Here is a 23,840-nt window from a genome sequence, read left to right on the forward strand (position 1 = left end):
CACTATTATCAAGAATAAATCTACGGTTTTGAAAGCACTTTATTATGCATTTGATTGAATGACTTAAAAATTCAATTGCATCTAACATGTCAATTTTCATGGTCATTTCAGATGCTCTTTTACAGTTGCCTACATTTGCAATAATATGCTGAAGTATCAATTTTCTGTATTTTAATTTTATACACTGTATAATTCCATTTTCCAGTGGTTGTAGAACTAATGTTGTACATGGAGGTAGAAAGACTAAATGAACATTTGAAAGTTAAACTTTTGGGTGACAAGATGCATTATTTAAGAAAAGTAAAATATTCCTATTTTCTTGTTTCATTCTTTTGTTTAAGTTGTTCAAAAATTCCTCAAATATAGCACTTGTCATCCACGCTTTATCATTTGCTTTCCATTCTACAGGAAGTTGATTCTTCCTTAAATTTTTGAAACAGCATGGATTTTCACTTTTACCTATTACCCACGGTTTCTCTAGTTTTCCATCAGCAAATGCGACCGAAAGTACAGTCAATTGTTCTTTTGAATAGCAACCTTCGGAATGATAACGGCAGAAAAAAGAACAGAATATATTTAACCAATACTTACTGTAATAAAATGTTCAACAATATATTAATATTTAAACAAGAATTGATTAATATTTAAAGAAATTATTAATTAACTAAGAAATTAATATTTAATCAAAAACATTTTTCCACCTTACTCAGATTCTGATCCTACTTGTTGATGAAGTAGATGAAAGATAGTTTTCTGTTCATGTTCTGCAGGTTCTGCCATATAGAGGACCTTTTATAAGAGAAATCTTAAGACAATGCTGCAAAATTTTGATATTTCTTATTTCTACAGGTTTCTGGCTTATACAAGTTTTACTGTAAGTAGAAAAACCTCAGGTGTTAATAATGCATTTGTAAAAAACAACAAGAGTAGCCACATAGCATATGGTTATACATTTTAATGTGTCAGCCTATTCAATAGTGTACCAATCCTTGAAACCTTAAATATTTCTTCCATTACACTCACATTGTAATGAAGTTATATCCAAATAAAGCTGAAGGAGCAAGACAGTTGCTTTCCATTGTTGTATTTCCTGTTTTGTCAGCAAAAGAAATTATAAAAATTTAAAAAAGTGTATTTTCTTCATTTGATGAAAAGCTTAGGAAAGCTTCAATCCTTAAAATCAGAAGAGATGTTGGACCTGATTTCAAGGCATATTTGTAAATAATAGAGATAACAATGAACTTGTGTTTGCTATAAAACTTTGGGTTCATGAAAATTTGAACATCAAAATGATTCAGAGTTAATATCTTACTTTATCTTCTATGAATATTATGTATCAGTTTTGCAGAAAGACCTTCAGTCTGCTGCAAAGTATTCCATGTTTTTGGCAAAGACATTTTGTTCATTACTGATGATATTAACTGTAAATTTGTATTTTTAGAATGCATGATCATATACAAAAGTCAAAAAACAACTACAACGTCCCTAGCCTTTCTTGAAGCACACCCACCATCTTCAGCTGTTATCACCTCTTCAACCTTCAGCTTGACCTGAAATAAAGAAATATTAATCAGTAGAGGAATATAATAAATACTAAGTATTCTTTAATTCATGCAGAATATTTCAAAGTAGAGGACATGAGATGAATTGGTAATGTTAGCACAATATATATGTAAAAACGGCTGGTATGGGTTGAGAAACTTTTTTTATGTAGAGGAATGAACAATGTTTCGACCTTCTTTGGTCATCATCAGGTTCACAAAGAAAGAAAGAGGTAACTGACCAATAGCACCACATGTTTGAAGGCGGTTGTGTAATTGAGTATAGGGATGTAGAGGGTGTGCTTAGATGTTTGATTATATTTATTAATACGGGTATAAAGGTGTTCCTTTGTATTGGTTTATTTTGGGCTTGAGTTGTATAAGTAACGCTTCTTTAATTTGGCATTTGTTTATGTTTGTTTCTTTATTTAATATTTGAGTGTCAGAATGTAGAGGATGGTGTTAGATGTTTGAATATATAATTTTATATTATTTATTTTATTATTTTTAATATAGGTATAAAGGTGTTCCTTTGTATAGGTTTATTTTGGATTTAAGTTGTTGTATAAGTAAGGCTTCTTTAATTTTACATTTCTTTATGTTTGTTTTATTATTTAGTATTTGGGTGTTTTCTATGGTTATGTTGTGTTTATTTGACTTGCAATGTTTGAAAACGTGTGAAGGTGACTTTTTATGTTCTTTGAATCTGGTTTCCATTTTTCTACTTGTTTCTCCAATATAGAAGTTGTGGCAGTTATCACATTGTATTTTGTAAATAATGTTGGTGTGGTGTTTGTCAGTGTAGTTTTTACATAGTATAGACCTTAGTTTTGTGCCTGGTTTTTGAATAAATTTGTTATTAACTGGAATGTCATATTCTGTTGTTAGTTTTTGCCAAATGTTGGTTATTTTTCTGCTGATGTCGGGAATATATGGTATGCAGCAGTATATGGTTTCATGATTTTTTAAATCGTGGGATATATTTACTTTTGTTAGTTGAATTTGCTCTTTGTCTAGGTGTGTGCATATAATGTTTTCTATGGTTTGTGGAGGAAACTTATTGATGTTGATGAAGTATTGTTTTATTTGTCTAATTCAGCGTTAATTTTATCTGGTGAGCATAGTTTTATGGCTGTGTTTATTTGGTTTCTTAGTATGTTGAGTTTTTATATATGCAAAACGGCTCGTTTGGGTTGAGAAAATATTTTACATAACAGAGCCACGACTTCTATATTGGAGAAACAAGTAGATAAATGGAAACCAGATTCAAAGAACGTAAAAAGTCACCTTCACACGTTTTCAAACATTGCAAGTCAAATAAACACAACATAATCATAGAAAACACCCAAATACTAAATAATGAAACAAACATAAAGAAATGTAAAATTAAAGAAGCCTTACTTATACAACAACTTAAATCCAAAATAAACCTATACAAAGGAACACCTTTATACCTATATTAAAAATAATAAAATAAATAATATAAAATTATATATTCAAAAATCTAACACCATCCTCTACATTCTGACACTCAGTTACACAACTGCTTTCAAACATGTGGTCAGCTAATGGTCAGTTACCTCTTTCTTTCTTTATGAACCTAACAATGACTGAATGACTGAAGAAGGTTGAAATGTTGTTCACTCCTCCACATAAAAAAAAATGTTTCTCAACCCATACCAGCTGTTTTTACACACATATTTTTCTTTACAAGTGGTTTTCTCATCATCATGAGTGTTAGCAAAATGTTTACCCAGTTTTTATCATATTGTTTAGATAATCTGCATTTGCCTTTTCTTTGTGGACCTATTGAACTGAGTCCTTGTGCAATAACTTTGCTCAAAAGAGGCAACTAAAGGAAATTATATTAAAGCTACAGTAGTGATGGCATTGTCCATGCATATAGGCCATGTGGATACAATTGACATTTGTATATACAAAACAACTATTGGCAAATTTTATTATCTGTACACAAATCAAAAACTTAATGAAATTATTTTTTTATATTAAAACTGAAATAGAAATTGTAGATATTTGTGTCTAAAGTTCCAGCAGCTCTAAGTACAACCTTCAGCGATCATGAGAGTAACTTTATAATATCATGCAGGATGAAAAAATTGCAACATTAATTTTATAATCATAAAAGTCATCCCTAGTTTTATGGTAAAGTTGTTAAAAAGTAATATGCTGGTGTATTATCCACTGCACAAATGTAATCTTAAGATGGCTATATCATAACCAGTGTTATTTACTAGAATTATTTATAATTACCTTCAGTGTCTTGGTGATTCCCTTAAAATATTCAAGTAATTTTTTTGTTGTTCTGCTTGTTGGATTCTTGTATCTGTAATGGTCCTTGCATCATGAGTTAAAATAGTTATTGCCTTCAGCAGTTTCAACTAAAGCAACAGCGAACCACATTTATTTACCCAGTTTGTACTGGTATCATCCTCAGTCACCATTTTAAAAGTTTGCTTTCAAAGCCTTGTTCTGAATTTATAATGGCCACCTTGTGATTAGAGCCTATAGATTATAGCAATGAAACTTTGGAAGAATGATAATTGAACTTACAACTTTATGTATCAACAAATATTATGAATAACAAGGAACTCTAATTGTGGTCTCACTTTTAACACTTCTCAGTAACAGCTTCATGGAAAATTTATGAAAATAATGTCCAAACACAGCTGCTATAGGATCCAAAATTCAGTTGAGATACCTTGATAACTCTTACAATTTGGCTATACATTACAGATGTGATTCTGAATTACATGAAATATCTTAATAGACAACATTCAGCAATACAATTCCTGGTGGAAACAAAACAAATTGAAAAGCTAACTTTACATGGTGGTCACCAAGACACAATTTACACATCACAAGGGTTTCACAGAAAACACAAAGATACTAGCTAATACCCTAGCTATAAATCAAACCACCATAACAATTTTATCTTGCAAATAACAGCAAACTGGCAGCTAAGACATTGAAAAAAAAAGAAAGAAAAAAAGATGAGTATTGACCAATAATGAAAAAGTTTGGAATTAATGAGCATTTAAACTTAAATGACCCTAAAAACATTACAAACTATAATAATGGAAATATCATATCATTTTGTATATAAATTTGTGTAGACATACTTAAACTTACATATGTAAATGGAACATCTCTATGTTCCTGATTATTTCCGATATGTTTCATTCTGTTTTTAGCAAGTATTAAGAAATATTTGATTTTTACTTCAAGTACAGTTAACATGTATCTTTGAGCTGCAATATTATAAATTAATAGAAAGAGAATAATGCTACCAACATGATTTTTCATATGAACATTCATGTAATTACTTGTCTCTGAAGGGTCACAAGTTTTAATATGTCATCTGATGAGGGTAAACCTAAGAATATTTTGTTCTTTGTTGCTCATTTATTGTATCTATTGCATTTCACTGGTCATTATTATGCCAAATGCTGCTCTTTTGTTTTTCTGTTAAGACTTGAATACAAGTATATGAAATTGGTACAGTCAAATTCAGCCAAGGAGGGCGAACTTCCGTCAGCAGAAAGTTGTGCCATTGATGATGAAGAAGAAGAACAGTATGACAGTGTTGCATTTACTAATAAGGGAAATGGGCTTTTAGGAAAATTCAGAGCCATTCGAATAGGCAACAGTAAGGTAAGAGAGCAGAATTATTTATCTGTTTTTGCCTCTTTATCTCCATGGTGTGTTATTTGGATAAATCTTTTGCATAGCTTATAGCAAAGTACACAAATATTTGTCACATCAAGTACCATATGAAAACTTTGATATGAGATAATATTTTCACCTGTTAAAATAATGAAATTTTTCATTAAAAAATTAAATCAGCTTCAATTTTGTTATTACTACACTACAATGCCAGTATTATGCTATATAACTAATATGTATTTTAATAATGTCTTCAATTTATAGTCAGACAGTTTTTGTCAATTATATAGAAACAGTAGTTGAACAAGAATTATAATAAGTGATAATATACATGATTTTCTTATAGTTTTTTTTCATTCAGAACAAGACATGTCAGAAATTTAAATCAGTTATGGTATATGTTGAATATTGGAACTAGAATTATCAAGATATAAATTTCAAGTCTCTTAATGAAATTTTAGTCTATTGTTAAGAAAAATATAGCTTATATACATCCGTATATTGGTTTTCATTTGTCACCAAATTTATTAAAAGATGTAAGGCACAGTTTTGATAATTGTTAAATAGTGAGTTACAATTTCAGGTTAACATTTATTAGTTGAGGCGATTAAATAATGAAAAAAATTAACAAAAAGAGTGTATCTTTGACTTGAATAATATTGAGTGTTTGAACAATGTACTCCTGATATGTTTTTAGAAGTTATTAGTTGTATAAATGTATAGAAATTGGCTGTGTAGTATATGCTGCAAGAGAAAGTGCTTAGAGATTTTTTGTTTTCTGAAAGTAGTATAATAAATAATTTTGAAGTTAAGATAAAAAACTGACATAGTAACAGAACCGGGAAGTTCATCATGCTTGTATAGGTCTATGTGTAAAATATATTTAACGAAAAACCAGTGAGGATTGTTTTTAACTCCAGTAAAGGCTGTATTAAAGAAACAGGAAGAGCAGTTAGAGCGTGCGCGCGCACACACACACACACACACACACATGAAATAATGTGTGGTGAAATTTGAAGTTTAATAAATGATTTATTTAATAGAATTAGTTATCTAAAATATTAGTAACTCTGATGGTCAAGATAAGGAAAAATGCTGAGCTTTCTAGCAAAGACAAACTCGACAGACCAGGATCTGGCCAGCCATTCTGTGCAACCTTGTGGTGGTATTTTTGTATGAGACAAGATCCCACTACAAATTAAACTTAGTAATTAATGCCATGAATAATTTCTATGAATTACATGTACACCTCCTGAAATTTGCCTTTTAAAAGTACATACATATGTCATCACTTTTGTTCAGAAGTTTAGTTTGTGCATTAACTTTTGTTAACACTTGCTAGTGGATTTCATTCATAAGATACCATCATAATTTAAACTATTTTATATAATGTGGGTACACTTACAAAACCTTATTATATTATGTATTTGTACATACACCAGAGAATCAGGATGCCTGAAGTGTATTAAATTAATATTCTGTTTGGATTTCTAGCTTATATTCATCTTATTACTCTTTCACAATAATGGATTTTCAATTGAAAGACATTCATTGTTTCAATATACAGTTGAGTTCTAGAACAGTGTAAGAGCTGTATATTAATTAAAAGTTGGGTATTGTAAAACATTAAATGTATAAACTTACAACTTTCTTAAAACTATTATGAAATACAGTTACATGAATGGAAACTAGTTATGATTTGGTCTATAAACTTTCGTATTAAAGAGGTTTGTCTTCACAGACTTTTGTAATCCAGAGTTAGAAAATAATGTTTTCTGTTTTTTTGCCTTTTAGGATGGTGGTGGTGCCCAATTTGAAACCATTCGGTTAACACAGAAGGACACTTTGTCGTAAGGGTTGCATAAGAGGCAGATTTTCTTTTATATACCCACTGTCACTTTGCTGTTTGGGAAGACATGACATTGAGTACCTGTTTTTTTACTGCTTCTTACTGCTTCCTCCTTCATAATGGGTACTTTATAAGTTTAACCTTGTACAACAATTGTGTTTTGTGTCTTAGCTTTTAAATTTTAAGAGCCAAATATATTAGGAAAAGAAATTTTTTGTTGATATTTACAATATCACATTATAAATACAATTATCTTCTTATATTTTGTTATTACTATTCACTATATTGTTAATTTATTTCTGTTATTGAATGTTTACATTTCCAGTATTTATGTGTGTATTTATCTCTTTTGAATTTGTTTTTGTTTATGCATATGATATGCTTTTGTTTTTACATTATAATTTTTACATTTTACATTTAAATCAAGCCTCATGATTCAACTGCTGTTGAAGCTAGTATTGAAACATTATATATAAATGTTATTACATTACTTATTTTATTTTTATTACAAATTCCAGTTATTGTGAGGTAGTCTATAAAAACTTCATTTATCTGTCAACAATTCCTACCTTTTTCTTTCACTTGACATTTCAAGGTTTAGTATAATTAAGTACATAATATATATATACATGCCAGCAAATTCTGCTTTCTTCCTTCACTAAATGTTTTATTGTTCAATGTGTTTCAAAGAATAAAAGTTTGATTTGTCTTTCAGTAACTCCCTCCATCAGTAGAAGTTAAAAAGTTTAATGGGATTCAATACTCGCATAAAATGTGTATATATGAGTGATTCCAGCATCTTTACTTTGATATATCTAGTGTTACAAACCATAAATTTTTGTTTATGTTGTTTTTTAACCGTTCAGTGAAAAGCTGTTCATTTCACTCAACCAACTGTTATTCAGTAGCCAATTTTTAAAAACTCAATATACATATTAAAAATTTAGGATAACGTAGTGTGTGTGATGGTAATTGTGTATGTTTATGAAATGTCCGTATTTACCAGCCATTATGCACATTAAGCAGAGTGATTTGAGAATTTGCATATTTTTTGGTGAATAATGAAATTTTGTATTTTAACTGGTTGATGTGCATATTATCTAATAGTAGTTATGCATGTTACCTGGAAAATTCAGAATTCTTTCACAGACTTAAAGTTATACACATTTGCTACAACATTTATATTTGTCATTCTAAAACATGTTAAACCTATTCAAATTTTATACATTAAGTCATTGTTGAAATTTTATGTTTAGTATAAATGTTAAGGCCACAGTTTTGAATGCAGTGTTGCAACTAATTGTGGCTTGACTCTGAGTTGTACAAAACATGATATTCTGAATTGTTGTCACATTCTATGTGTAGCCAGTTCTTCAAAATATGATCTTTAGATGAATCAGTAAGTCATTTGTTACTTGCTTGTTTGGGTGAAGAAACAATACATTGTGTATGGTGTACACATACAGCTAACTGGTCTAATTCTCATACCATTGAAACACGTCTTAACTTACTCTGATGATCAAGTTTTTAGTAATACACACCTTTATAACCATTCTGTAAAAAAACATTAAGAACCAGCAAGATATTCTTTAAGTTAAGCTAAGTGTAAAAAAAATTAGCAAGGTGATAGATGTCCATGTTTGAGTGTGTTGTTTTTAAAAAGTTTAGCCTATTTTGTTCTATAAACATCTAGTCATTTATTCATATTCAAAGTTATGGAGTTTGTTCCATTTTTATATTACTTGTTTACCTTTCCTGTACCTGTGTGCATATATTTTATTTGATGTCCAAAGTTGATGACACACCAGATGAGTGAAGTCTAGTCAAATTTAACATTAAGCATTGATAATTTACGCGATTAGAAAGACACTATTTTTAAGAGAAGTTTTGTTTTTAGCTGATGTTGCATTGATCTAGTCTCTTTTAAATCATTTTAGCAACATTATAATAAGTGAGAAAAAATTAATGGGATAATCACTGAGAATTTTTATCATGTTATGTGCAAAGGCTCTTATTTAATCATGAACATTTTGTCTTCTGCAGTGGAAAGTGTTTTGTTTGTCTTAAGTATTGTTGTTTTATTTTTAGTTACCTTTGCAGTTTAAAATATTTCTTACTTTCAAAAAAAAGGAATTATTAGCACTTGTAGACAATACAACATACTAGACTGATTTCATTTGTCCCAGTAACTCAGTTTTATGAAATAAGAAGGTATGCAGTGCATGTGCTTCATGTTTGCCATTTTCCTAACTTTATGAATCTGTTTCTAAAATTTAACATTATTTTGTATAATAAAATCTATTAAGTAACTGACGTTCCCAGCTAAAAGTAAAAAGTTCGACCTTATTGGCTCTTAAGAAACAATGAGTGAAAAGAGAAAAGTATTGATTTTTGTTTTAAAAATGAATATTTTCTTAAATTGGTGAGATATTAAAAACAGGTTTGTCCTTGAAGAAGAAATATCCACCTTAATAAAGCACTTGGGTTATAGGGTATGATATATATATATGTATATTAAGAATAAGTGTAGTCATTAATGTCACACATAAATTAATGTTTTGTACTATATTTGATAAAAAGTATGTGTGCCAATGTAGTCTTATAAAATTGATCATTGTAACACTTGCTTATTAGCTTCATTATAAGCTTTTAAAAAACAGCATTGTTTATGATACTTGTATTATGTATAACATATGAACTTTATCTTGTGTCAATAAAATAGAAAGGTGTATAAAGTAATGTGAGTGATAGGCCTAGTTACTTGAAACAGCCATGAGTAAATACAAATTATGAATATTATAATAATATACACCATAGTAAATCAAAAACGATTTGTTGAAGTTTGGCAATGTTTGTGTTGAATGAAAATATTCCTACAATTTACTAGTTGTATATTGTATATCTAGCATCACATTTATCAGTACTAATGAATAATAGCATTTCAGTAGCCAGATGTTATTTAGAGTCATGAGTAGTGAATAATGGCATTGTATCAGCCAGTTGTTACTTAGTACCATGAGTGTTTGTCAGTAGTAGCAAATAATAGCATTGTATCAGCTAATTGTTACTTAGTACCACAAGTGTTTGTCAGTAGTAGTGAATAAGAGTATTGTATCAGCTAATTGTTACTTAGTACCACAAGTGTTTGTCAGTAGTAGTGAATAATAGCATTGTATCAGGTAATTGTTACTTAGTACCACAAGTGTTTGTCAGTAGTAGTGAATAATAGCATTGTATCAGGTAATTGTTACTTAGTACCACAAGTGTTTGTCAGTAGTAGTGAATAAGAGTATTGTATCAGCTAATTGTTACTTAGTACCACAAGTGTTTGTCAGTAGTAGTGAATAAGAGTATTGTATCAGCTAATTGTCACTTAGTACCACAAGTGTTTGTCAGTAGTAATGAATAATAGCATTGTAGCACTTAGTTCTATGGGTGTTTGTCAGTAGTAATGAATAATAGTATTGTAGCAGCCAATCGTTACTTAATACCATAAATTCATGTTTCTATAATTCAACTGCATCGTAGGTAACTGTATTTTTGATACATATCACATGGTTGTGTTATGGATTTGTATATTGATTTTGTATAGATTTAAGGTATGTGTTGCACAGATACTGTAGTTAATGGTGAAAAATGCATGTTCCCATGAAGTTGTTAACCACATATTGTATTTTTTATGTATGTATAATGGATTTATCCTTCTTTTCTTTAAAGCATTCCATAAGTACACTTTTGTTATTACTTATATTTCAGAAGTGTATTTCTTGTAGCTTTTTTTTTTTTAATTTTCACTATTGGTAAAAAAATTTATGGATTCTGTCAATGATGTTTACTTTAAAAGGACAGTTTGATGTCTGCTGTTGCTTTTTTATCAAATGATGTAATATTTTAAATATATTACTAATGAAGGTTAAAGATAATTCCATATGCTGAAACTTGATCATCTGAAGGTCATTATGCTTGGCTTCTTCTATTATTACAGTTTCATGGAATATATGCAAAAAGGGTGTAATAAAAAGCTAATCCATATATACACACGAGTATTGTTTGATAGTGGGTGTCAAAGAATTTCTTATATTACTTTTTACTTTGTTACATGAAATGTATCAGCCAACATTAAAAACCAGAATTAAACAGCAGTTTTGTACTGTATATTCTGGGTCAACAGAAAGCTAGTTTAATGTGAATGGACTTTATTTAGAATCAATACAAAAGAACAACAACACAACATTAGGAATTGATATACTGGGAAATTAATTTGTAACTAGAGCATTCCTTCAGGAGTTTTAAAATTTAATGTAAGTTTGATAGTTATGTATGTTTCTGACTAAGATTTGGTTATATATTTTATGTATGTGTAATATATTTGTATGATTTTGCTATAACGCCTTTACTTGTGCTCAGTTTGAACATATGTTAACATTTCTCTCTCCAAATGCTTAAGTTAGTGTAGAAATAATGCTCATATTTCAAAAAGTAATGACTTTATTATATATAGGCCACAAATTTCTGAACTGAAATGTATTTGATATAATTTCTCATTAATCATCACCTACACAATTTTGATAAATCTATGTTAGATGTGTTTATCTAATAATATATTAATTTAATTTAGCAAGTAACTACAATAGGATTTGGTTGATTGAAAGCTGAACTTGATTAATGCTCGTTTTCAAATCACTTTTTAATAATTATTTCAGGAATGGACTAGAATGCTATCATAAGGGATAGCTCAGTTTAAATAAAAAAACAAAACTTCCAATACAATATCTTATCTCTCCTCACAAAATGATCATTGCAGCAGCCTTCCATCAGTAGGAGTGTGACATTACCTTTATTATTACTACTAGTGCCCTTTTATACCACAGAGTTTTGGACCAGAGATGAACATCGAGTTTTCCTTACTTCCTATGTGTCATTTTCTAGTGGATCAGATATTGAGATTCACACGTGTGGAGATGAATTCTTGATGCAGAAGCTGATCTTCTCTTGAAGTACCTGTTTTTGAGGTGAGAAGTAGAGAATTCTTTTCTTATCATGGATCTGACATATAGTTTTCAGATACTGCCAGTTGTTGGTTGAGGTCAAACTCCCATCTACTGTCTGTCACACTCTAGCCACTTGACACCTGGGGATTCCCTTTTTACCTACCCCTTATATTTTGGTGGTACATTCCTGAAAGACAAAGAATATACCTGGTTCAGAAGTGGTGCAGTTTCCCATTGCTCTTTTGCTTTTCATTCCTTACCATACCTCATGGTCTTTGGGAACTTTCTAAAAGTGCAATGTGGAAATTAGTTTTCTGTGTGGAGAAGCAAGATATTGTATTAGAAGTTAATATTTTTTTTAAATTAACACTTCTTACCCAACCTATTCCTTTCTGGTCATGACTAAATCATGACCAATCTTGAATTAATTAACAGATGTATTATTAGTGAGGGTGTTATTGATGGGAGTAGTGTTTTACTTCTGTTGGTGGAGGGTTGGTGCATGATCATTTGCATGTAGATATGCAAAATGAAGTGGGAGTTACAAGGCTAGTGGTGACCAAAAATTTGTACCGATATCAGGCAGTACTAATCAAGAAAGTTTTTTGAGAGATAAATCTATTGAAAATATGTTTTTAGCATAGGAAAATGTTACATTGGAGGTAATTTAATTACTTTGTTTCTGCAACTATAGTTCAAAAGTGATATCTTTAACCAGAACTGAATAGTAGTAGTTAATAAATTGGTATCGTTTGTACTGAAGAAATATATTGTCAGGTGTTATTTATACTCAACAAATAAATTATCTGGTAGTCTTTATACACGAGAAATGTATTATGCTTTTAATTATTATTTTTCTTGCCATGTATCTGGTACAAAATATGATGTAATATAGGATGTAAGTGATGTGAAGAGGGTAAGTATGTTTTACTGACGATATATAAGGTTACACCAAAACTTTAAACAGGTAATAGAAACTGAATATCGAACACTAAAAGATTAGAAAATTATAGATGTAAATAGATATAGTAAAGGTAAAATAAATGGACATTTGAAATTATAGACGGTAAAGACGAAATAAAATACATATAAAAACATTAAGTAGTAAAGACAAAATTCTAAGCACTGGGTTGTGAAAGAACAATATAGTAGTACTAAATACTAGACTACAATCTACATTTATTCATTTAGTAACTAAGAATGAAGTCTAAGCTTGGAGATTAATTGGACAGTATTTAGCTTTGTTTGAGAATCATAAAAGGTTTATTGCTTAATGGCAAACTGAAAGCTGTAGGGCATTATTGTCATTAAGAATATTTCAGGTTAAAGTAGAAAGTAAATAGGTTACTGTTCTAAAGAATCTTTCTTTGAACATTGGTTACTGTAAAACAGTAACTGAAAAATTTCTGTTTTAATAGCATTTTGTAATAGTTAACATTTCATATGTTTACAAAGAATATCTTGTAATTTACACGTTGTTTCTATTCTGTATAATTTAAGTGTGCCAGTTTTTTGTTGGATGGTCTGACTATTTAGATTTTACCTGCTGTTGTAATCATAGACAAAAACTGTTATTCTGTTTGTACTGATGTAATTGGTTTTGAATAAAGTATGGTTGGTTGAGAAACAAAACTTGAATAAATATTAATATAGTTCAGTGTGTTATAAATATTGACTCATTGTCACAAAAGTAATTGTAATAACAAAAGTTATGGTGTGGCCAGTGTGTTATAAACACTTATTATAATGTCTATCTTTTTAAATGGCTTAATAAACTAAGGTGCAAGTGTGAACATGCACCTTTGTTTACATATGGTAAAGTTCCATGTAGTAAGCTTACTATGCTATAGAAAGTAGTAGGACTTTCAACAGAGATAAGTATATTGGTCCTTAATTTTCTAATGCTGTATTGAATAACATTGTATTGGAATCACAATCATTTTTGCATGTGGAATGAATATATTAGTCTCAGTTCCATTCTAATGCTGTACGTTGTCATAATTCCTATATTCTTTCTCTTCATGCTATATATTATGTTAAACTAAATTATTTATGGTCATGGTTATTTTTAATGTATTAGGGTGGACGTTTTCTTATAGCAAAGCCACATCGGGCTATCTGCTTAGTCCATAGAGTGGAATCAAACCCCTGATTTTAGCATTGTACTAGCAGGGAATATGGCAGTAGGACTATCTAAAATTTATTTTATCCTCATGCTGTGCATTCACGGTATTTCATAATTTTATTTGTAGCATCAAGGATAACACATTGGGCTTCACTTTTTTTCCCATTCCATATAATGTTACTAGACCTTTGTAGTTCAAGATTATTTCTACTGGAGCAGTGGTAAATATATATTGAATCCAACGTATATACATCATCAATAAGTATTTAATACAATTGCACCACCAACTCCAAAATCTGTGTTCGTGCACTACCAATATTTTTGTTCTAAAACTTTTCCATTGCTTAAAATGCTATGTTGACCAGTTATAACTATGAAAGTTATTTTTATTTTAATATTAATCAATCACGTATTTCCGTGAACTGTCATAAGCTGGGGTAGTATTAAGTCTACAACTGTTGCCAATGGGAAAGATTCTTATCACTCTTACACATGTTTTGCAGAGGACAGCAACATGGTGAGTAGAATTAACAAGGTAAAGAGAAATTTAGTTTTATAATTAATATGTTGTCAAAAAATTGAAGCATTATCATGTTTAACTTTCCAGGTTCATTGATAATACATGAGAGTTTTGTGATATTTGCATGCTATTTACTATCAATAGTTATTAGATCATATTTCTGAAGTTTAAAACTGACACAAATGTAAGTTTGGTTTGGACAATTTCCAAGAAGGATAATTTTTTTGTTTTAAAATTTAGAGAAGGTTTGCTTTTTTATTTTTTTTATTCATTCAGAACATTTTCTCTTCGGGTATTTAGTATTGTTTGGACAACCTAGAAGGACAATGAAGTAAAAATAGTTTCATTTTAACATGGGAATGTACTTAATGTCATGGTGAACCTCAGGTTTAGTTTAAAAACACTTTAAATGCTTCAATTTATGGGATTTAAACAGTCCCTGCAACTCATTTTCCCTCATCATGGATGCAACTAAGTTTTTTCATGAGCAGTGGCATAAGTATACCCCTGTAATTGCAGGGAGGACGAGTCAAAAGAGGTCCCGAATTGTAAATACAAAAATGTAGGGAGCTCATTTACTTTTTATACAAGAGGGGTGGGGTATTCTTCAAGTTGAACCACTGGTACAGAGCCCTCCCTAAATCCATGCTTGTCTCTACTCTTTTTCCTTTTTATGCGGTATGGTGTTAATATACTTTTCTTGTAGTTCATTATTTCTGAGAGCAGTTACTAATAACTGACAAATACTAATATTGAACTTAATGGGTTATACTCGGTATTAAGGTTGGTAAAAGTGACGTCACGCCATGACACATGGACGTTGGGTAGGGGGGAATGTTGCCATCAAATAATCAGGAGGTCGTAGTTCCAAAAGTTGTTACCACATAGTACGGCTTCGGGGACGCGTTGCTAAGCTATCATAACAGGCAACCTGTATGTCGTAATTCAACACAATGTCACCAGATGGATCAACTAAACATATGGAGGGCTGAAATTATAGTCCGATACCAGGCAGGGGGCAATAACGGATGATTACGTAACAGTACCACAAAGTTGAGAAAGTATTTTCTAGGTCGCATTACAGGTGGCCACTACTCATACATGTCGATAATTAATCATGAAGTAATGAATTAACTCATGCTTAAAAGGATACTTAACACTAATTAATTAGTTACTCATAAAAAGGGCACTGAATGTTAATTCATTAGTTAGTTAATTCATAATTAAATCATCCTATCACAAAGTAAAGAACGTGTTCACTAATTCGATGTTAAATCATTTATAATTAATTTATCATAAAAATGATATAACTAATTTATCAGTTAGTTAATTTGTCCTATATAGAATGCTTAACACTAACTCATTAGTTGATTAAATCATCATAAAAACAGGATTCTTAACACTAATTCATCAATTAATTAAATTCCCTGCTCTAAAACGACAATATCTTAATTAGTACTTACTCTTCAATCATCAACCAAGTGTTTAAAATTTTTCAGTGATAATAAATTATATTATATAATATTTTTGACAACATGTTTGAACGAAATTACAACTCGTGGAGAAAACCATATCTAGAATTAACAAATATGTTTCAGAATACTACACAGCCCAAGGATGGTTAAATTTTTGATAATTCAGTATTTGCAACAAGAAACATTGCTTAATAAACTCTAATTAAGTATTTAATTTACACAAGTAATCAAAGTTTTCTTTAATTTAAAGTCCCTCCAATGGCAAACTAGCACTGCTAGAAACCAGATTTCCATACCCTTGGTGAACAGAGTACAAATGACGCATTGTGTAGACTTGTGCTTAATTCCAATCAATCAAGCAAAAACTTTATTTTAGAAATTATACAAAACATTTGAAAACTAAATCAGCCACACTCTTTACATACACTTTAAAATGTTCTTGAGTATACAAATCAAGACTTGTAAAGTGTCATACATTAGGGAATATTTAAATGTTTATTCATATAACGTCGTAAATAAACCAGCTATCCAAGTTTCTCGAGGTGGTCTTCCCATCTGGCTATATGGGTCAGAATGTCATCCATATAATTCACGATGTTGGTGGTTTGTTTTCATTCAGTTTCTTTTGACACCAGAATCCAAGATGACTTTTGTTTTTGCCATCATCATCTTTAGGTAGCTTCAGCTACTTTATGATCTTGCTTGTTGGTGACGGATTTGCACTCGCTCACAATGTAACCCATTTTATAAGAAGCATAGCATCTCTTCTCTTTTTTGTTTCACACCAAACACGCTCGCCCTTTCTGCCGTGGGGATGTTATCATGTTACGGTCAATCCCACTATTTGTTGGTAAAAGAATAGCCCAAGAGTTGGCGGTGATGACTAGCTGCCTTCCCTCTAATCTTACACTGCTAAATTAGGGACGGCTAGCACAGATAGCCCTCGTGTAGCTTTGCGCGAAATTCAAAACAAACCAAGTCAAACCTATGTATTGACTTGTAATTTTTGGTGGCATCCTGCTTCTGGTTTGCCAACCCTGTTTTCAACGTTAACTGGTTATTCTTGTATTTGCCAGTTATACTTCCTCACTCAGTGTGTACCATTCTTTCTGCTTGAGCATCTTGAGAAGGGGACCAAAACAATTGCCCAGTGACCTTTGTCTCAATTCAGACTTTGGATGAATTTTTCATATCTCTCCAGGAGATCATTCATGTCATATTTATGTTAATCAAATTTGAGCAACTTTGATCTAGTCCAGACACCATTGTTATTCTCGAGTCCTCTGCCTTTTTGTAAGGTGTGCTTGGCAATATCAGTTTGTGCTCTTATTCTTCTTACTTCCAGTCTTTATCTTTTTTTATTTCTCATTTTTTGCTCTTATCCTTTCCTCCCTCTCTGTTCTACTGATGCTCTACTCTCTCTAGGTCTTGTGGTTCTTTAACAAACTCTCGTAGAGTCGATATGTTTACATAGTGTCGTTGTGACCTTCTAAGCATACTTAGAAGTTGTTTATGTCTCCTTCTCCCGTCATTTTCAAATGTAAATTATTGCACACTTACCACTGTCAGATTCTTTTGTATGTGTCAGCTGGATTATTGACAGTAAGTGTCTATAGTTTTTTGGCGATAAATTGCTACAATAAAAGAAAGGTAAACAGTTCACTTGTTTTAAATTGATATATTAAAGCAAGTAAAACATACATACAAACGTTCGTTACACTTTTGGTTATCACTAGTGTATCCAGAATTTTAAATAATTGTCTTTTTTTTCGCCAAAGTTCACCAGCCTGGTTCAATTACTTTAGAACACAATTTGACAAGAAAATGTGTTCTTCCTGCTGCGTTATTACAATACAGTCTGTGGTAATTTCATTTTACAAACACAACTGTTGTGCCAACAATTGTATCCATGCAAATTTTAAATAATTGTCCCCTTTTCTTCCAAGTCTACACGGACTGGTTCAATTATTTTGTCCCCTTTTCTTCCAAGTCTACACGGACTGGTTCAATTATTTTGTCCCCTTTTCTTCCAAGTCTACACGGACTGGTTCAATTATTTTGTCCCCTTTTCTTCCAAGTCTACACGGACTGGTTCAATTATTTTGTCCCCTTTTCTTCCAAGTCTACACGAATTGGTTCAATTATTTTGTCCCCTTTTCTTCCAAGTCTACACGGACTGGTTCAATTATTTTGTCCCCTTTTCTTCCAAGTCTACACGAACTGGTTCAATTATTTTGTCCCCTTCCAAGTCTACACGAACTGGTTCAATTATTTTAAAACGCAATTGACAAGACAAATTATTTCTTCTCCGTTTTGGTATTTAAACAGAATTTATTACTTAACTCAAAAACTCGCCACTATACACTAGTTAGGACTAAACTCACAATCACACAGTCTAGATTTATCTATTTCTACCAAATTATATTTTCAATGGTTACTTATACAATAACAGAGGCCACGCTTCTAGATATTAGGGATGCAATAAAGATTAAAACGAGACAAACCGAGAGAGTTTTGATAACAATAATACAACAGGTGAACTACACAATTCAGAAACAGTTAGATAAACAAACCTGCAATAAACTATCACTTCTAAAAATTACGAAATTTAACACATTTAAATAATAACGCTTTCATTAAACTTCAACAGAACAGCTGTGTATATCTAACAATTTTCATTCAGATTTGAACAAAAATGATTGTAGGTTTAATGAACATAGTGGAAGTAACTAAGGCTAGTAATAATGCTAGAGTTGAGTCTCTCTTACATTCAAAACAAGTGTGTGGCTTTCAACACATTTGAGATCATAGTTTGTAGATTATAAAAAAATCTATATCCATTGCAGTGAAAGCTATTCGATGGTTGAATATGACAATGTATTTGTGTGACCAGATGATCAACTTGATTGAAAAATAGACTCGCCACAATATATTCACATTTGACAAAGTAAATACACACTGACTTCCCTAGGGTGATAGCAATGATCAACTTGATTGAAAAATAGACTCGCCACAATATATTCACATTTGACAAAGTAAATACACACTGACTTCCCTAGGGTGATAGCAATGTAACCAGTACTAAGATATAGTGGACATTAAGGAAAGAAATCATATGAGTTATTGGCCATTTCCATTAGTCATTTTCAGGAAAAAAAAGGAAAGTACATCAAAGTTCTGCATTAATTTTAGATGTATGAATGCTATAAATTACAATGACAACTTTCCTTTTCTATGAATAAATGTTTAGATCCATTAGAAGGTTCCCACTGGTTTAACACTTTAGCTGTTACCAGATATTGTCATGATGAACTGGATTATACTACAGATGGCTTGCACGAATTTCTTGTTGTGCTATTTGGTCTATGTAATGCATCTGTTTACTACTTTATAAGAGGATAATAGAGTTTACACTGAATAAACTGCAATGGCAAATATCCCTGAACTACGTTGACAATGTTCTGATGTTTGACTTTATGTCACAGCCTGTAGCTGTGAACTGAGAATTGTATTCCAGTGGATGAATAAAACAGGTTGAAATCTGAAATCAGGAGGATGTGTGCTCATTCAAACCAAAGTGAAGTTTCTTCATCATATTGTAGACACATGTGGAGCCTTTACAGATCCCAAAGATAGCAGTGGTAAGGGACTGCCCTCAGTCTGTGACCAAACAAGAAGTTTGCATAGTGTTATTAATGATTTGTGGTCACCTTTTCCAAATAGCAACAGCATTAACTACTCTCAGTTAAACTGAGATACGTTTTGGATGAAGAAAGAAGTGTGATAAAACTTTAGTGGATATATTAGCAATGGCATATCCATGACGAGATGGGAATTTTTTATTGGACACATATTCAAGTGATAATGGAATTATAATAATTTAATTGCAACTGCATACAGAGTGGAATCTGTAATCACGTAGACCCATGGTTTCTGAATTCAGATAATGTACGATGAAGAATAAGTGCTTGCAGTTACACTCTTTATAAAACACTACTGCCACTTTATACAGTAGAAGGTTCAACTAGATGGACCAGGTTTCAGTTACATAGTTAACAAACTTCAAAAGTCCACAAGGGGTGTTAACACATTAAAGATATTGCAAATATAAGTCTTTCTGATAGTACACTGCTTGAGTGTGCAACACAGAAACACCAGTAGACTATTTACGCTACATAGTAAGACTGTTAGCTAGTGGAATGTCCTGATATTGGACACTGTGGGATTTGAAGCTATTCCCACAATAACATATCAAGACATAAAGTAGGAGGTTCCACTGGTGAACAAATACCATGAATAAAGATCTTGGACGAGCACCTAATCAACTAAGATCAGGAATAACTTATTTTCCATGCAATAAGGTAACGCTCAACCAGAATAAATAACGTGCAGCATTATTACAGAAAATCATGAGCGCAAGAAGACGAGTTGTACCATCACTATAAACCACAAATATGCGATTCTCACGTCGTGCTCCAGCTAATGGTTTCCAGAGCTTTAAAACAAAATATTCTCCACATTTTGAATAACACAAAGAATGGGAGACATTATTCTCACTGGGGCTGAAGTTCAGTCACAGTTATTCTGGCCACCTTTAAGTCAACATTATAAATACTGGTGTGAATATTGTACGGTGTGTGTCACCTAGAAGAAAACTAGTTGAGGTAGAGTACATCCAAAAGAAAAATGTTGAATATCTTCTATAATGGATAACTCTGGATATAACAGGTATATTTCTTTAGAATACTTGATAACGTGGGTTGATACATAAACACTGTCCATAGCTGGAGTACCACTGGATAGCAAGATTGGAAGCATCAGAAGAAATCCACATGGATCTCAGTTGTGTAAAGCTTTATTTGCATCTTGCTACTATCATAAAACAGGAATACTGGATTAGATTTATTTGGAATTTGAATTTACTTTCACCTTAAATGTTGCATGTAATAATGTCTCTCTTAAGGCAACATTTTTACAGAAAAATATATTCATCCTAAAAGTAGCTGTTCCAAAACGTTTTAGTTTGTGTGTGTAAAGTATTAGGTGCAGTGAAGATGCATAATTTTCCCCTATAACCTTTAGTCATGTTGTTTAGCAGAACAGGAAATGCAAACTATAAAGCATGTGCTTACTCACTTTTTAATTTCTGGCCGAATCAACTATGATGAATACTTAACATACATTATGATAGAATAAAGAGCAACTCGGTAGAGGTTTACGGATTGTTTGGGATGAAAATACCATTTCCTGTTGATGGATGCCTACAAGAATATATGGAATGCTTAACGGTTGCATTATTTGATACACAATACAAAGTTTCTCCAAAAACAAGAAGAAAGATGTGCATTTTTAAACTAAGATATATTACGCACGGTATTTCTTCAGATGTAAACATCAAATTTATTCACTGAAGACATCAAATGTACAGGATGTTGACAAAAAAGTGGACGTTGTTGAAAATGTTATGTTTTTAGAATGCACTCGACGTGATCTGTTGAAAATGTTCTCAAATCCTAATCTGAACATCGACTTTCGTAAACACCTGAACTTCTCATTGTTTTAGTTTCACAAAAATGTGTTGTGCACTTGCTATAGTTTTAGATATTTTTCCAGTTAGCCTGCAAACTGATCAGACAATTTTTGTTTATCATAATTGTTCACTATATTTTTACCGTGTTAATGAAAATTCAGTCAGTTGCTAAAAAAGTAAAAAAAATATATAACAAAGATTTGTCTCGAATATCTTATTACAGAGATTATGCAAGAGTACGACAAAACATTGCACTTTATATGTATATAATAGTTATTTCTATGTACCGACACTGATCATTGTATTGTTTAACTATCACGGGTAAGTAGTAATGTTGGCATTCACAGGTTGAACTAAGTCAAGACAATACTTGAATACTGAAGTTGGGGAGAGAGATGACGTTATCAAAAGATAAGGTTATAATTCCAAAAGCGGTTACCAGAAAGCGCTTCGTCAGAGACGCACTGCTAGGCAATCGTTAAGTGATAGTTCAATAAAGTGTCACAAGAGAGTGCAGTTAAACTTATAGAGGGCTGAAATTAAAAAAAGTTCGATATCAAACAGGCATCCATAATGGATGATTGCGTAATAGTACTACAAAGTAGAGAACATATTTCTAGATCGCAAGACAGATGACAATGACTCATACAATACGTCTTTTTTGTCGAAAAATTAATCATTATTTAATTAAATTACCCTTAAAAGGATGCATAAGCCTCATTCCTTAAATCATTTATAATTAAGTTACCCTAAAACGGATACTTAACACTAATTAATTAGCTAAAAAGGACAGTAAATACTAATTAGTTAGTTAACTAATAATTAAATCCTCCTACCATAAAGTAGAAAACTTGTTTCTAAGCAGCCACGACATACGTCTTAACAAGAACATAATTAATCACTAATTCGATAGCTATTAAATCATTTATAACTAATTCATCATAAAAAGGACGCTAATTCACAAGTTAATTAAATGTCGTATCATAAAAAAGACGATATTTTAATTAAAATTTAATCTTTTAATTATCAACCAACTGTCTAAAATTTTTCAGTAATATTGGTTTGGTTTATTGAATTTTGCGCAAAGCTACACGAGGGCTATCTGCGCTAGCAGCGTCTACTGTAGCAGTGCAACAGTAGAGGAAAGGCAGTCAGTCATCACCACTCTTAGTCTACTCTTTCACCAACGAATAGTGGGATTGACCATCACATTATAAAGTAGTGTTAGCAAACGTAGCTCATAAAATATGCTGGGCAAAACCACGAGAGGGCTTGAACTGAAAGAACTGTAAAACCCTTTCAACTATATGAACATTCACGACCGCAATATTGTTTGGTTTTTGTTTCGAATGAGTCGGCAAATTAAGGTAATAAAGGTTCTTCCATAAAATATGGACAGAGCATGTCCAGAAACACACATCTTGTGAATGTTAGAACTAGTAAGTCAGAGGGCAAATTTATTTTAATACGATGGAGGGTTGCCAAGGTTTGCAAGAGATGTTGCTAGTCCAATAAAGGTGGAAAATCACACATGCACTTGAAAGGCTGAGCCATGCAATTGCCTTTCAGTTTTTGAATTTCCAACCAAATGGCAGACCAATCCATGTTATATGAAAGAAGGGCTTCTCTTTGGCGAGTCGGCTGACCACTGTTACGTATTATAATTTATTTCAGACGAGTCTCCGATTTATCGTGTTACGTATGTCACGTGTTACTATTTCAAATTACCGGAAATTTTTAGTTTACAAGTTAATTAAGTATTAATGTGTATCAAATATATGGTATTTGTTAACAAGCCTGATATACACAATTTTTTAAACAAATATATTTTAATATACAAACATAGAATTTATAATAACGGTTACTACTAATACTCATTAAAAATAATGATTTATATACAACAGTTTTGAGAACTTACAGACAATACAGAGAGTCTTACGTCCGGTTTAGAACTTACTAGTTTATCGACCATCCAGTACCATGACGAGCAAGTTAATTCTGAGTTGATACTGTCACAGCTCGCTTAAGCTAACTAGCTGGATTGGCCTCACACCTTTACAAGCTGAATTTTCCCGTCGATATTATTTAATGTCCTCCTAGAAATACTAACATCCGACGTAACTGA

At 31.4% G+C, this 23,840-nt stretch overlaps 1 protein-coding gene across 3 annotated transcripts in view; it reads left to right on the forward strand.

The window, feature by feature from the left end:
- LOC143250619 (endosome/lysosome-associated apoptosis and autophagy regulator family member 2-like) overlaps positions 1 to 13,697 on the forward strand; it is a 95,265-nt gene extending 81,568 nt beyond the window's left edge. For all 3 annotated transcript variants that reach the window (XM_076501447.1, XM_076501448.1, XM_076501449.1), the window contains exons 20-21: positions 5,033 to 5,213; positions 7,020 to 13,697. In XM_076501447.1, coding sequence (XP_076357562.1) covers positions 5,033 to 5,213; positions 7,020 to 7,079 — 241 coding nt within the window. In that variant the 3' untranslated portion in view covers positions 7,080 to 13,697. The remainder of the gene's footprint in view (positions 1 to 5,032; positions 5,214 to 7,019) is intronic.
- The last annotated feature ends 10,143 nt before the right edge of the window (positions 13,698 to 23,840 follow it).

Source organism: Tachypleus tridentatus, chromosome 5 (assembly GCF_004210375.1).
Source record: "Tachypleus tridentatus isolate NWPU-2018 chromosome 5, ASM421037v1, whole genome shotgun sequence".
NCBI classification, from domain to species: domain Eukaryota; kingdom Metazoa; phylum Arthropoda; class Merostomata; order Xiphosura; family Limulidae; genus Tachypleus; species Tachypleus tridentatus.